Source organism: Pygocentrus nattereri, chromosome 21 (assembly GCF_015220715.1).
Source record: "Pygocentrus nattereri isolate fPygNat1 chromosome 21, fPygNat1.pri, whole genome shotgun sequence".
NCBI lineage: Eukaryota > Metazoa > Chordata > Actinopteri > Characiformes > Serrasalmidae > Pygocentrus > Pygocentrus nattereri.
This window is the reverse complement of record NC_051231.1, coordinates 6,095,095-6,110,084: the sequence shown is the minus strand read 5'-3', so window position 1 is coordinate 6,110,084 and position 14,990 is coordinate 6,095,095. Positions and strand designations below refer to the sequence as shown.

At 42.9% G+C, this 14,990-nt stretch overlaps 1 protein-coding gene and 1 long non-coding RNA gene across 2 annotated transcripts; one reads left to right on the top strand and one right to left on the bottom strand.

Moving 5' to 3' along the window:
- Positions 1-541: 541 nt before the first annotated feature.
- Positions 542-2,414, top strand: LOC108413608. The gene is made up of 3 exons (XR_001856784.1): positions 542-574; positions 848-1,069; positions 1,628-2,414. It is a non-coding gene; the product is annotated as an uncharacterized LOC108413608 (long non-coding RNA).
- Positions 2,415-7,884: 5,470 nt separating this feature from the next.
- Positions 7,885-14,753, bottom strand: errfi1a (ERBB receptor feedback inhibitor 1a). The gene is made up of 4 exons (XM_017686216.2): positions 14,586-14,753; positions 10,177-10,378; positions 9,888-9,967; positions 7,885-9,694 (listed from the first exon to the last, which is right to left on the bottom strand). The coding sequence occupies exons 2-4, from the start codon at positions 10,326-10,328 to the stop codon at positions 8,550-8,552; spliced, it is 1,377 nt and encodes a 458-aa protein (XP_017541705.1). The 5' UTR covers positions 10,329-10,378; positions 14,586-14,753; the 3' UTR covers positions 7,885-8,549.
- Positions 14,754-14,990: the final 237 nt, after the last annotated feature.

Below are 14,990 nucleotides of genomic sequence, written 5' to 3'. Positions count from 1 at the left end.
GACCATGACGGCCAGGCCAGGTCTCAAAGAGAAGAGGGAGAGAATTCCAGACTCTCACATCATCTGTTTGTCAATGATAGATCCACCATACAATGGAGCCACTACAAGTAGCGGTTCTGGAGTTCAGTGGGACTTTTATGCTGAGAACACTTCACTTTGGAGAAGACTTGATGATGGGAACTGGCATCTCAGCTGTAGTGTCTGCATAGTCCTTGAGCTCTCTTGGCAAATGTTCCCTTTCTAGTCTGTTATCCAGACAGAGTATAGAAGGTGGTCATAATTATAATAAACCTACTGGATGTGAACAGGAAGACTTCATACTGGTCAGCAAGGTCACGCTGTTTTGAACCCTGTGCAAGAAAGATCAGAAGCATGAATATCTCATCTATGTGTAAGGGCTGGCTCCAGGGCTGCGGCGCTCCCGGCCACCAGAGGGAAACAACATTCTCCTCTCAGGTCCAATCAAGTCCAATGTACTACACCTGGGCAGAGGCCTTTTTAAGCACAGAGAATTACACAGACTTTGTTGTATCGTTGTCTCATCTTGAGTCAGCAGAAACAGCTGGTAATTTGGGTAAGTGGGCTGAGAGTTTTGCACTCCCCCTCACTTTTTGAGTCTCTCCAGCTGCCCCTTGAGGTTTCCTGCTCTGTCTCCTTCAAAAGAAACAAAAAAACAAAGGAATGTTTGTTCCGTTTCTGCTGGGAAAGTCATCTGTCTCTTTGGTTATTAATTTTCTTTCTCCACTTCTAAGAAGGCCAGTATTCCCCTGACATCCTTTATCTTTTTTCTGGCTGACAGAAATGGGTGTGTTTTTCTAAATCCAGATCTTTTCCCACTAATTTTCAGGCAATTCCATATAAGAGCACTCCTTTCAGCCGTCTTCATCTCGGCTCGTGCAGCATCTATAGGGCCCAGGATCTATCCCCAGACTCATGTGCTCAAGTTTAACTCATCCTTCTGTTATACACAAGCTTGGCTCTTGGGTCCTACGTCCCCCAAACCTGTGGTGGCTTACCTGATGGGCCTTGGGACATAACTTGAACAGCATGGGCACACATTCTCTGTCTGGTAAGCCACCCCCGTTACACTACGGACTGCAGGGAATGGGCCTGTTCAAAACGAATGTTACATTAGATTACATATGTTTCAACTTAATTTACCTTCAATCAGCCCTGATCTGTCAAGTTGTGCTGTATGGTACATAAAAATCATTTGCATTATAAAGAGTACTTACTGCAGTAGAACTCTATGGAGGTGCCTCTCTGGTCCATAGATGGCAGCAAGAGTTCTATTAAGGCCCAGAAGCTCTTGAGGAGGTTATAGAATGCAAATTTTAAGGAAATGCAATTTAGAAGTTACTATTTAAAATTTGTATCAGTTTTGTAAGTGTTGTATAAACTTATTTTAAAGCATAGCAAATACAATCACCCTAGCATTTGTCATGTGCTTCAATTAAATCAAAAATCTGAATTTATTGGCTATTATGCTAGTAAGCAGGACAGGTGAACATGTCTGTACAATTCACTCACTTTAGTACATCTTACCTTGTCCAAATGTCTCTGAGCCAGCAACACCGTAAATGTAAAACCACTGCTTCATAGTAAGCTTCTCAACTTGTTTCCTCAGCTGGAGGATCTCTTCTCTGACAGACACGTTCTCATCGAGATCCAAGTCAACAACTGTGGGATCTGGAGCCAAATTGTAGTCTTGGACCTTGGGGATTGTATCAGCCTCCTCGCTCTGTGCCATCCTCTACTACTTGCTTTTTTTTTTCTTCTTCTTCTTCTTCCAAACCCCGGTCTTGCAAGTGGAAGGTTTGGGATTCTAGCTACTAGCGACATTTTTACTATATAACATTTTATTATAAAAAGCTTGATGAAAGGAACTAGACATACACACAGACAGGATACACCCTGGACAGGTCACCAGTACATCGCAGGGCAGACAGTCACACTCACACACACCCAGGGGCAATTCAGCACATCCACACGGCCCGTCTGCATTCAGTCTTGGACTGTGGGAAACCTGAGAACCTGGAGGAAACCCACACAGCCACGGGGAGAACATGCAGACTCCACACAGAGAAGGCTGTGCTGGAACTAGCTACATTTCTTGTTTATTACTAATAACTTAATCATGTGGGAACGTCCTTGGCTGTGATAAAACAGTAACTCCCCCTGGTGGTTAATCGTGGTTTATTGCTGAATTCTATATGATATGAGATGTGACACATAACACGGAGTTTAGTCGTGTTTAGCCTACTATAGTTAACCACCTACATTAGGATGAGCACCATAAGACGCAGTAATATCCTTTTGCCACCGGGGGGCACTACAGCCTTGAAAACGGATCCTTATATTCCAACCACAGACCTGTCTTTTTAAATTGCATTTTATAAATTAATTCTATGAAACGGTTGCCATCACCTCATTAATTTTTCCCCCTTTTTTTCTCGAAGTACCACACTGGGATTTAATAAGCCAGGTTTTACGTGTTGGCTGTATGTTGGTGATTTTAGTAGGTCTTTTCTGTGTTTTATGAAAGATTCCAGATGCAGTATATGCCCAAAAGTAACCAGACACCTTATTTTATTCAGCTACTTTAAAGTGCATTGACAAAGCATTGGCAATAAAGTGGGATGCTTTGAATCAGCCACACATGAGCCTAAGGTCATCATATCCAATACCAAGTGTCAGAGGGGTATAAAGCCCCCCAGTATTGGGCTGGGGAGCAGTTGAACTGCATTTTTTGCAGTGAAGGAGCACCATTCAGTACCTTTTTTGAGATGAGCTGAAGTGGTGGGTCTTTTTTTTTTTGAGCCAGAGCTAGTCATCCAACATCAACACCTGGTGCTCCTGAGGTTGAATGCAACCAAATCCTTGCAGCAATGTTCCAACATCTAGTGTAAAATTTCCCAGAAGTGTTGAAGCTGGTACTACAGGAAAGAAGGACAATAGGAACCCCCTATTAATACATGTAATTACATAAATATTGGACATTTGGGCCAAGTGTACATACAGTAGATACATCTATCCAACACATCTTCTAATCTTATGATAAAAAAACCATACCATAGACGGCTTTACATAATTGTACACTGATGCACTGATAAGGCCTGCACTGTTTATGTTCTAGGCTAGTTCATTAGAACCTCCAATATTAATTCATTATCAGTGAGCCACACCTGTTTGCATGCACAATTGCCAAAAGATGTCATGGCCATATACAAATGCTTGTTTGTACTGAGGGTTTGACACAACTGACCTTTCACCCATTTTAATAAAACTGTCCCTAAGCAGTAACTACTCACATAAAGGCGGTGAACAATGTGGTGGACACTGTTGCTGGTCACTGTCCTTTTGAGAGGCATCTAATCCACCATAGGAAGTAAAATCACAGCCAAGCGTTGTTCCAGAAGTGTAACTCTCAGCTCAAAGGGCTGGAGACCTGCCTTTGGGCAGAAGGATCCCAGCAATGCCTGCACAGCAGAATCCATTCATCAAATGGTTAACTGTTTAACCATATCCTTAAATTGCACTGTAACTACCACAGCACTCAATCAAAATGGCCTAAAGCAAGGCTCAGTATGAATTTGGGTCACTGTGCCTGTGGAGTTGACAGGGATTACTGAACTGTAGCGAGGGGGGGGGGGGGGGGGGGCTATGGGTGTGACTTGTCACCTTGACAACCACACTATAGTCCACATGACATGAGATTTCGTAACCTCAAATGAAACGAAGACAAAAAGCGCCGTAAGTCTCTGAAGTTGGTAAGAAAGACTAGACCATCTCATTTAAGGCTGCTGCAACCAGCACTTCTTTATACTGCACTCAAAGCTTTCAGAGGCCTTTCAATGCCACAAACTTTTCTAAATGTTGGCTACTGACTCCAGGCTTGCTTTCTACCACATAACTTTGGCATGTTTATTGGTCTTTGATGTGTTCTTTCATCTTTTAGTCTGATTGGTGTGATACATCTTCCTTTGATCACAGCCTGATTGAAGCTAGGCACGTATCATTTGAGGTATTTCATTAACAGCTCGTCAGCAGCGTGGGTATTATGGTTAATGGCACTAGCTACTACAGTATGGAGGGAGATCCTTTGTTCTGTTTATGGTAATTGAGGCAAGCAGTCACAACATGTGAAGTGCTATACAGCTGAAACTATTTAAATTGATTTACATCATTTCGACTGCGTTTCATGTCCTTTTTATTTATATGGTTCTAATATAAATGGTCAATGATATCTGAACTCCAATCTTAAGGATCTTCTTGGCTTAAAACTAGGGTTTAGCAAGTTATTGTAATTTTATTCCGTATTTCTGTAGCAAAGCATTGTATTATGCAGCATTACTGACTTAAATTCAGTATATTATATTGTATCCATATTTAATTCATCACCATCATACAACTCCTGGGAATCCCTGTGGTATCGAGCAATCCTGACTGGTGTCCAGGGAGTCAAAAGGATAAAACCCGAGCTAGCAATAGTGTAACTCTTACATCATTTGTGGAATAAAATCAAAAGTAAACCAGTTACTCTCTGTACTCAGCCTGTGTTTTATTTTATTATTATTTTTTTTTAATTCTGCCTTTTTTTTCAATGTTTCATGCAGAGAAAAGAAAGCAAAACTGAGGTATGTAGATGATGACCTCGCTAACTTTAGCTTTCATCTTGTCCTCCTTATCTGAGTCCTTTGTCAGATAATCCATTTTCTCCATTGTAGTGATGATGATGATGATTTGAAGACTTCGACTACAGTTATGCGGCCGCAGTATTCGGCTCCAGTGACCTTTTAGCATTCTGCTTTCCCACGGGTTTAATTATTAACGTTTTTAAAACTGTATTCCCCTAAGCCTCCACCCTAAAGGCTAAAAAAGGTTCATCCCACCGTTAAGATTCATCACACAGGGGGCTTTCCTAGCCTTAAACCCAAAAAAGCTTGCTCTAGGGCAGAGCTGCCCAAAGTGAGGCAGAATTGACCCGAGAGATTTGATTTGTCCCTCCAGTTACCAAGTTCCCCCAACAAATGAGGGAAACTTTTTTTTTTAATCCTATATAAATATCTATAACTGATTTCTTATATGCGTTTACAAAATGTCTTTTTGAAGTACTTGAACAACATATAGCATACAAATAGTTTTGTCTTTTTAGCCCTCGGCCCACCACAAACACAGCACTTTGGCCCCCCAAGACACATAGATAAAATTTGAGATTAGAAGAAAAATTCATAGCCAGATATTGCAGATAAAGTTAACATGGTAATCATCATAAGGTACAAACTAGCTACTATATCTTCTGAGGACTATATTATCACAGATTGTACCATCACCATGGCAAGGGCCAGCGTTGTGGGTCAGTGTACATTCAAGTCGAGATGTTTCGGAAGGTGAACCACCTTTTTCCGTTTCCAGAGTCATTATACTGTAAAGCTTAATGGCCTTATCACACAGCATAAAGCAATTAGAATTTAAAGTCTCCCAACTACAAAAAACACATTACTAAGCACACCTGTGAACCGAGTGGTACACAGGTCAGTCTAAGTGGTTTAGTTAGTCTATACAGGGAACATGCATTAGTATTATCAGCCCAGTGGAGACCTGAACAGACCAGATTCTCCTTTTTGTCGCTCTCCAGCTAATCAGGAGGGCAAAATGTCACAATACCTAACAGGAAGTAGAGCAGGTTGTTGAGGGGTGTGTGTGTGTGTGTCATGTCTTTGGCACATGTCGTGCGGTAACACTCCGGGCCCAACTCCCCTATCAGAAATCAAAACCTTAACCATTATGCCACAAACAAAACTGATCTCCGATCAGCGGCTGAGTGACAGCGTAATTCACCTTCCTCCTGTCTGGAACTAGGCCAGCAGTAATGAGGCAGAGGCGTGGGCGGGATAAAACAGGCAAAACAGCAATATCTTTGTGTTCCGGAGAGATAGGCCATCTTTCAGAGAATGAAATACAACAGGACATCAGATTAAGAAGCACACTCGATTCATAAATAAGTCTGTTTATTTTCTTTTTCCTTTAAAGGCTATACTACACATAGCACTACTCAGGAGGACTATGTTAAATACTTTTACACATCATAATATACTGCTCTCTCAGTGCATTTTGCTTCTGCTTTTCTTCTATACCACAGTCTATTAGCTATTCTTGAACTTGCCTTCATTTGTTTCAGGTAAGACACAGGAAACAGGTCAAAAGATTAAATAACACAATGTAAACATTTTTGTTGATAAATGAATTTGTAAAAAGGGGAGAAAAAAAAAAAAGAAAAAAAAAGGAACAATACAAAAAAAAAAAAAAAAAAGTGGCATCAGTTCCGTTTGTGTCCCTTCCTGATGTGACGTGGAAATTTAACTCGATGTATTGACCTCCGAGCTCAGCACGTTCGTGGGTTTGTTTTCTTTTTTTCCTTTTTTATTATCATTATTTTCAGGGTTACCATGATGCACTTGCTACATTTACTGAGTAATCACGGTGGTGTTGGAACAATATATAACAATAAAACATCTCATTTACGTGCTGCCAGCAGCCAAAGTCTCCAAGGTCCACACCCACAGCAATCACGTCTGACAGGTATGCATGTACAGGAACAGGAAAGACTGTTTCTGTCAGGTCAGCCAAATGTACTAGACACGGACATAGCTACATACACGGGTTTAAGTAAACGTTTCTGAGGGATTCTGAACCACAGGGAGAGATTTTGTCTGGTTGAGTAGAAGGTAAAACAATGTAATCAAAAACCAAAAAAAAAAAAAAAAAAAAAAAAAGATTAGACTTAATGGTTTTCCTGGCCTTAAGTACATTAGAGGAGAAAAATGGCTTGAGATAGTAAAGGCTTTGTCTACTTAGTCCATGCATGATTTGTTATCGTTCTCAGATAATGGGATATTAATGAAGAGAAGTATTTTTCATTCCTGTTAAGGGAGGTAGTACTGGGGACAGTCCTTCTCACAACTCTGACTCACAGCTTGTTTAAGCTATTCAAAAAACAACAGCTAGAGAACAAGACCTACACACTTTCACAGGTTTCAAAACGGTCACCTATTTTTGCGCAACAAAGAACGGTGTTGGCTACACTATGAAAAGCAGCTAAAAACGGGAAACTTTCACCCCTACTCTTTTCTTGCATGAGAAAAACACCTGAAATTTTAAAGTGTGGTGAAGTTCGTTGGATTTGGTGACAAAAAAAAAAAAAAAAAAAAAAAAAAAAATCCAATTAAGAAGTTTATCCCTCAATCATTTTTCAAATATCTGCTACAAAAGTCTCAGATCATGCAGGAGGTAGCCAAATGCAATTTGAAGCAGAAAAGTATGGGAGGAGTCCCTGTTTATCCAAGCCAAATTTGTATGTTATTACCGTCACCTTGTGTTCATAAGAAACTGTTCTTCAAAATATTGATCAAAATATTGTTTGGTTATTTTATCAAACATCAGCATTAACAGAAGCCAACTCTCATCTGTTTAGAAGCTGACCAACTTCCAATTGGTACTACACCTATTTACAACAAAATGTATCATTGTACATTCTGTATGTAACGCTTTGCAGCATTACAAGTATTGTCAATGCACAACAATGAACGCGAATACTATATTTAGACCAATCCTATGTAACATGCACAATGTCAGCAGAACTTCCGATTGCAGTTTTCACAATCAAAATCGGAGAAATACAACACAGATGACACACGCACGCACACACACGCACACACACACGCACACACACGCACACACACGCACACACACGCACACACACGCACACACACGCACACACACGCACACACACGCACACACACGCACACACACGCACACACACGCACACACACGCAGTCTCTAGACAACAGCTTAGAGCATTAGTGACCCAGGAGGCTAAACAGCAAACTTTGTGCCTATTTATTCACAATGGATTAGACAGATTTTCATGGAATATCCTTCACTAAAAATGTGGCCACAAAACAGCTTGGCCTTGTTATGTACTTCATATTTCGTGTGCAACACAAAATGAACAGATGCTCTACTGACTCGCTGTCCCTCTATTTTCACAGAAGAAGCTCTGAAGCACACTTTCAGCCACAGAAGCAGCAATTCTTCAAAGCAATATAAAGCCTGACTACCAAAAAGAAACAAGAAGGAAAAAAACAAAAACAAAAAAAAAAAAACACTGAATAAAATGAGGTACCAGACCAGCTCATACCTAATAACTGCACCACAGCATCATTTAAACACTTAAGTATCACACAACAATGAACAACGAATTAATACAACACAATTATTATACAATATTGTCCAGTGACCAGTGCCTCCAAAGCCACACTTTCATGCCAGAGATTTGTTTCCATTGTGAGAGGAGGGGAAAAAAACAAAAAAACAGCAACAAGAATTCTCAGTAACTGCATTGGTATGTAACTTACCCTACTTTTTCAAAAACTAGGGTAAAACTAATAACTGCTTGCAAGCTGCAGAAGAGTCCTTTAGGTGCTCAGGCAGCAGGATAATGGTTCTTTCGTAAAATGGGGCACAGTCCATGTTCTGTATGTTCCACCTTACACAAAGTCTGCGTGCGTTTTCCTTTTGCTTTGACAGACCCAGTCTAGACTGGAGCCTGAGGCTTCAGTGTTTCGACTCGCCGCACTGTCCACAAAATACTTCTCGTGTTTGTCTAGGTACGCGGGTCGTTGTGGCAGCAGGAAGTAGTGCGTGGTGCTGGCCTTTCTGCCATTCTCCATGATGGGTAAAATGCATGGGGAACCTTCACTGTTCTGCCTCTGCAAGCCCCGGCTCACATATTTAGGATCTGGGGCAAAGCTCTGGGTGGGCGGCATGATTCCGTTGAGGTAAAGAGGGAGGCTCTTGGGGCTCGGTGTCCGGGATGTCCCGCTGGACAAAGGTTCTCTGGGGGGAATTTTCGGAGGTCTGTCTTCGTCACTGTAAGCCCCAGAGGATACCTCTGCTGACCAGCGGCGGTAGTCAGAGGTTGCCTTAGCTGGCCTCGGAGGAATGGGTACTCGAGGAGGGACTTCGGGTTTGTCTGGGCACTGGGTGTTCCGCTGATGACAGGACAGGCGGAGGGCAGAGGGTTTGTTAAAGGAGCCAGCAGGGCCAGAATGGGAGCGTCGAAGCTTGCGCTGGGCACGATCTTGCTGCCGAAGGCACACAGCCTTCTGCTGCTGCTGCTGTTCATGGAGCTCCTGCTCCCGCTGCTGCTGCTGAAGGTGCTCATGAGCCTGCTGTTCCTGTTTTTTCTTTGGAGGTTGCTGTTGCTTGCTTTGGTGGGACAACACTGGCCCTTCAAAATAGGCATAATTGATCTGTCCACAGTCCCTAAAACTCCTACGACTGTGCATAGTGCATCGTAGGGGAGATTTGGGAACCTGATCAGGCACCAGACAACGACTGTCATCCCCAGTAAAGGACTCCACCTCACTGTCCATAGCCTGGTCTGCAGATGGCTCAACAGAGCCAGGGATTGGGGGAAGAGGCTTTGCTACCCGGCTTGGTGTCTGAGGTGGGGAGGTGCGGTCAGATACAGACAGGCGCTGGAAGCCAGGGACCACCTGGTCATCTTCGACAGGGCTCGGGGTGTAGGTGTCGACCGTGGAGGATAAGGATAGCTGTGTAGGACGGGACTTTTTAGGAGGCAGCGGCTGGGCTCCAGGACTTTGTGGGGAATGGGAATGGAATCTCTGTTCTGTACAAAAAAAAAAAAAAAAAAAAATAGCAAAGATGCTCAGTAAGAGGAGAACTGAACATGCATTTTTAATCGGTCATGTAAGAAGAGTTTAAAGTTGACCATTTTGTTACACATGAATGGAACCTTTTCAGATGTCTTATTAGTTAGTTATTTAAATATTTGAATTGAGAAGGAAAAGGGTTTGACTTACTGCCTGCTGTTAAGAATGACTGCACCTGTTGCTGGGGTTGGAGGTTGTAATTCATAGAGGCGTCAAGGCTCAAATACAAGCTGAAAGGTGAAAAAAAGCAGAAAAGCCTCTCACTTTCATATAGTCTAAAGCATCTAGGTACAGTTTGTGAAGGATTTCAGACCAGCCATTTCCTGTTTGTCAGATTATCAGAGAAGAGTCCCACAACACTAATCCATCTTCGAGTCTCACCTTACAACAACAACAACAACATGTCAACAGCCCATTGTATCAGTTCTGAGGCACTCACTTGTCAAGATCATGGTTATATTTCCAGGAGGGCTTGGCTCCGGCCATGCTATGGCAATGGCTGCCCCGCAGGAAGAGGCTTTGCGAGGGTAAACAAATCTCCTGGGCAGTCAAGCCTGCAGTGGACATGCTCCAGCTGCAATCGGGTCGCATTCAAGCCAGGAAACGCTCTTCTCACCAAGCTGTCAGCTGCTGAGCTGTACCTGAAACACAGCCCGGGGGGAACAAGGTGATTCACTGGTAAATAGCTATGGGGCCACAACATTAAATTCAGACTTGGACCGTTTGAAAGCACAAGATGTGTTGAATCATTTTATGTGTTTCCCTGATTCTCAGCCATTTTCTTGTCCTACGAAAGTTTTGGTGAACTGGATTTATTTTTGCAAAGTATTTTTATATGCCGTTTTTTTTTTTTTTTTTTCAGGCTGAAGCTCAGTGCTCTCTAAGGTTGCTAAGTCTAGGGTCAAGAGTGTGGACATCCCCAAGGCACTTTCCTGTTTCCTTCTCCTTTTGCAATACAGGCAGACTTTCCTGACACTAACTGAAGCAGTGCTATTGCCTTGTGCAGTGGACCCCGCTCGAGGTCTTTCCAAAAAAACAGAACATTGAGCAACATTTTCTCCACTCCACCAGCTGTGGTATGACAAACCCTTGGTTTGACAAGACTGACACTTGTGCCCCTACAAGCCCTGAGGACACCACACATCCACACATGTTCTCAGTTGTCACACACTAATACACAACAAAATACAAAAACACTCAGGAGTCTACGTTTTTCATGGGTGTTGGTGACATTTTTAATGCAACAAAACACTTTTCTTCAAGCCAGTTACCCGACTTCAAGAAATGGCATTCTAAGGAAGCCTGATCCAGTAGTCATGATAAGAGATTAGAATGAATTTTGCTTCCATCAAAATGCAGCAGCTTGTGACTTAAAACCAATTTTAACAATTTCTACACACTGATTTGACCTACATAATCCTCCCTATGGACAAACACTTGTAAGATTATACATGCCACGATCTCAAATGGCTTTATTTTAGACTAAGTAAGGACAGGCCGAATCAAGTTAAGGCAATCAAAACAGGACACCAGCTAGATAACTCGGGACACTAATGTGACCTTTTTAGCCTACATTTAGAACTGGAAATACATTCTTGGGATGTTTTATTCAAATTGGTTATGTTAACCTTTTCTGCCCTCTGGTCAGTGTTTTGTTGCATAGTTTGTTGTCATTTTAAAGAAAATGCATCGCACATGCTTAAAGGCAGCCTGTAGGTTAGCCTTGTCCAATCCACCCTTCATTCTGACTAACAGGCTCTTGTGAGCATCAACTGAAGAACTTGGAGGCAAGCTTCCTCTTGTTTTTCTTTTATGTCCTTGCCAACATTCTCATTAGAAATTCCTGACATATATACATTAAACACAATACGATTTAACAAAGCATAGCGCTGTTTTTATATACTGGGACCTAAGAAGGACTCCTCGGCTGAATACTCAGCTGTAACGCCTGCTGTTTTACGACATTATTAACACAGCACAGTTACATAAGCTGCATTCCGCCTGTTAATCATTTCATCATCTATGAAGAATGTAAAAATGAACTTTCTTGTCCTCCTCAGCACCATTTCTGAAAGAGATCGAACAGTTTGAGCTACTTTAGCACTACGTTGGTATTGCACAGATCAGAGGTTTCGCAAAAGTCACTGACGCAAAGAAGGAAAGACGGGGAACGAAAAAAGAAAGACAAAGCAAGAAAATCCCCACTGCATCCTGCACGCTCTGGACCTTGGATACAGTCACTCCACACAGCGCAACCTGATCCATGATAATGAACCCCATGAGGCGAACGCTTCCTTTCACAACAGGTGCAAGGCGTACTATGCTGGCAGTGGTCAGGAGAGACATTTCTCTGCTGTATTTATGGGCAGCTGAAGCCAACGCTGATATGTTCTACTGTTATTACGAGACAAAGAGGCTGCAGGATGTGACGGTGACCCAGGATTGGAAAACAAAAGGCTAGTCTAAAGGCTTTATGTGGGACTCGAGTGTTTCAGAAGCTGAGGAGAATCAGTGTTTAACCACAGCCTCTCACAGTTTTAGTAGTGATGACATCGGGTTACCTCAAATGTGTTGTGTTGTGTTGACACTGCCTGAAGCAGTTCAAGCACCTTAAACAATGTAATGCAGCCTATATAAACACATTAACTGAGGTAACATGCATACTGAGCTGGGTCTGGTTCCCCAGGTCATTATCATTAGGAGCCGGTTCATAATAGTTAAACATGCGTTTAAGTGTATTTTTAAACCATATTTTTACGAAATGACTTAAGGAGAGACAAGTTTACACCCCGCTCTCTCCACCTTCCCCGCGGTCTCTTAGCAACCATACCCGCTCTACTTGCGCGACAAGCCAGAAGGATTGGCTAGTAGGCTCGTACGAACAGTCCGCCGTTCTAGAACGCGTCGCTTAGCGACAGGCCCCGCCTCCTGTGCTACGATTGGCTCGCAAGCAACCCGCCTTTTCAGAGCGCTTCGCCCGCGGGTCAGGCCACGCTTCCCCGGTCTGGAGCACCATGCCTTCGCGTCCCGGTTCTAGACCGCTTGGCTTGTAGTTTATACTCACAAGCTGCATCTTTCTCAGTAACTATATCAAACACAAGCGGCCAGCCAATCGTAGAGCGCTGTTCATACTCACAGCGCTCGTGAGTGCGTCAAGTAACCAATCGTAGCGCAGGAGGACGAGGCTTGACTGAATACGGGTGTGGAAAAAAACACGCCTGGCTTCCGGATGACTCATGTGAGGAGTGCGCTATTGTAATTTGACTATTTACCTGATGCAATAAAATTGAAGCGTTTCTTCGGCATGAACTGACGACAGCTTTAAATAGCTGTATATAGCTGTATTTTATCAGCATGTCATCGTTGCCACTTGACTGCATTTTCAACAATCAAAAGCCAAATTCATTCATTTAAACACTGTCGTCTAGCCTGCTCCAACAGCAGTGAAATAAAGCAAGGGGAAATCCAGAATTCTCATAATTTCTGTATAATATAATGGTTGTAAGGATGTAAAGTCATTGAGATTGGCTTGGTGTTAAACGCTTCCTTCGTAGAGAAACGTACATACTCGGGGTTCTTTACAGTGGTGGTGATAGGAACCAGGAGTCACAACGTCTACAACGCCAATATAGCCATTTTATTCATCAACAATGAACCTACACATGTCTGAGTTTTTATGCCACGTTGATGATGGGTAAAATAAGGGTCAATCTAAAAAAAGAAAAAGGAAAAAAAAAGTTTTGGGGGACCTATTTTGCCTTAGAACACCCTTTTATGTATCCCTTCACCATGAATGGATTCAAATAAAGTTATGGTCTCAAGTCAATTGATCACAAAACCACTGTAAACAATGTCTTGGGCATCAGGCAGTGTATCCATGAGCATTTCATGGAATAACTTTTTGTGAGGGAGCTTTTAGAGACGTTGAACTCCTCAGCCGTCTGGTTCCTATCACCACCACCACCACTGTGAACAACTGACTGCAAGTCTGCTAGAATCGAGCGTTTCACACCAAACCACTCAATATGCTGAACATCTGATTCTGCACACATTTGGAAACATTACTTCCCCTGAAGTTAAGCTCCTATGTAAGTCAGCATGTGGGCTCTGGCTGTTTTGCACCGTCCACAGCTACATGCCACAAGGAGGAATATTTTGCAGCTGATTTGAATAGCATAAAGTACAGCTAGTCAGACAGTATCCAGTTTTTATATCTAAAGTGACCCTTTCAGGCTGCATAGCTGGTTGCTGTGTATAATATAATGTGGGCAGAGAAGCCTAAAACCATCCCAGAGTAAAGGTCTTGTGACTTCAGTGAATAATGACCCAAAATAGCAGTAGAAGGAATTAAAATGAGGATTAGGCCGAGCATTTGAGCTCCCCAGTGAACTAGTACTCTAGTAAAGCCAGCAGAACTGAAGCCTGTTCCTTTTTTCGCCATTCCTGTGGCATGAAATAAACTACTAAGGCTCAGTAGTGACAGGTGTGAGAGCAGCAAGGCAAAACCTGACGAAATCCATTACAAAAATAATAGAAATCAATGGCTAAAACGGAGTTCAGGAACAGGCTGGCTGCTTGTCTCACAAATACACTGAGGTGAGTCTTTTGGAAACACTCAGGGGAGAGTAAAAATGCCCTTATCTAACTTTTAGATGCCCCCTACCTCTCTATACAGACAGAGAAGTCCATGAATTAGGTTCTCATGAAGGTTCAGACCAATCGCAGTTCTTATCAGATGGCTCGTCAGAGAATCTGATAAGAGCGACTGTCGTCATCAGCAAATCCGAAACACGGGCGCATTGGTTGAGAAACGCAAGCGAGCAGAAAGGAGATGCGTTTAAAACTCACCTCAACCTCCGAGCGGACTGCGGCTGCTGGCTTCCTATGCCACGCTTACGTACACAGAAGCAAGTGCATGTTGCTGTAAAGATCCCGTTTGGCGAGTGTGGAAGCTCCAGTCAGCTCTGTTACGCTGCTGCAGATAAGAGGAGGCATTCAGCACTTTGTCCCAGCACTCACACGGACTCGTTAACAACGCTTCCTCTGTGTGCTCTTCTTTTAAGCGCTAGCACGGCTGGGCCGCTCTGGCTCCGCCCCCCGCCGTCCCTTAAAGGCACAGAGCAACGCTCTCTGAACGCGCACTTGCATGGCCTGGTCACTGAGCTACATTACTGCACACACAAGCTCAGTTTTCATTCTGAAGAATGAGAAACAGTCCCCTGCTGAAAAAAAAACCCATGGAAACCATTAAGT

Coding starts and splice junctions, on each gene's coding strand:
- errfi1a (XM_017686216.2), bottom strand. CDS start 10,328: ATGCGACCCGATTGCAGCTGGAGCATGTCCACTGCAGGCTTGACTGCC. Junction 9,968..10,176: donor TATAACCATGATCTTGACAA/GTGAGTGCCTCA, acceptor TTCACCTTTCAG/CTTGTATTTGAGCCTTGACG. Junction 9,695..9,887: donor GTCATTCTTAACAGCAGGCA/GTAAGTCAAACC, acceptor TTTTTTGTACAG/AACAGAGATTCCATTCCCAT.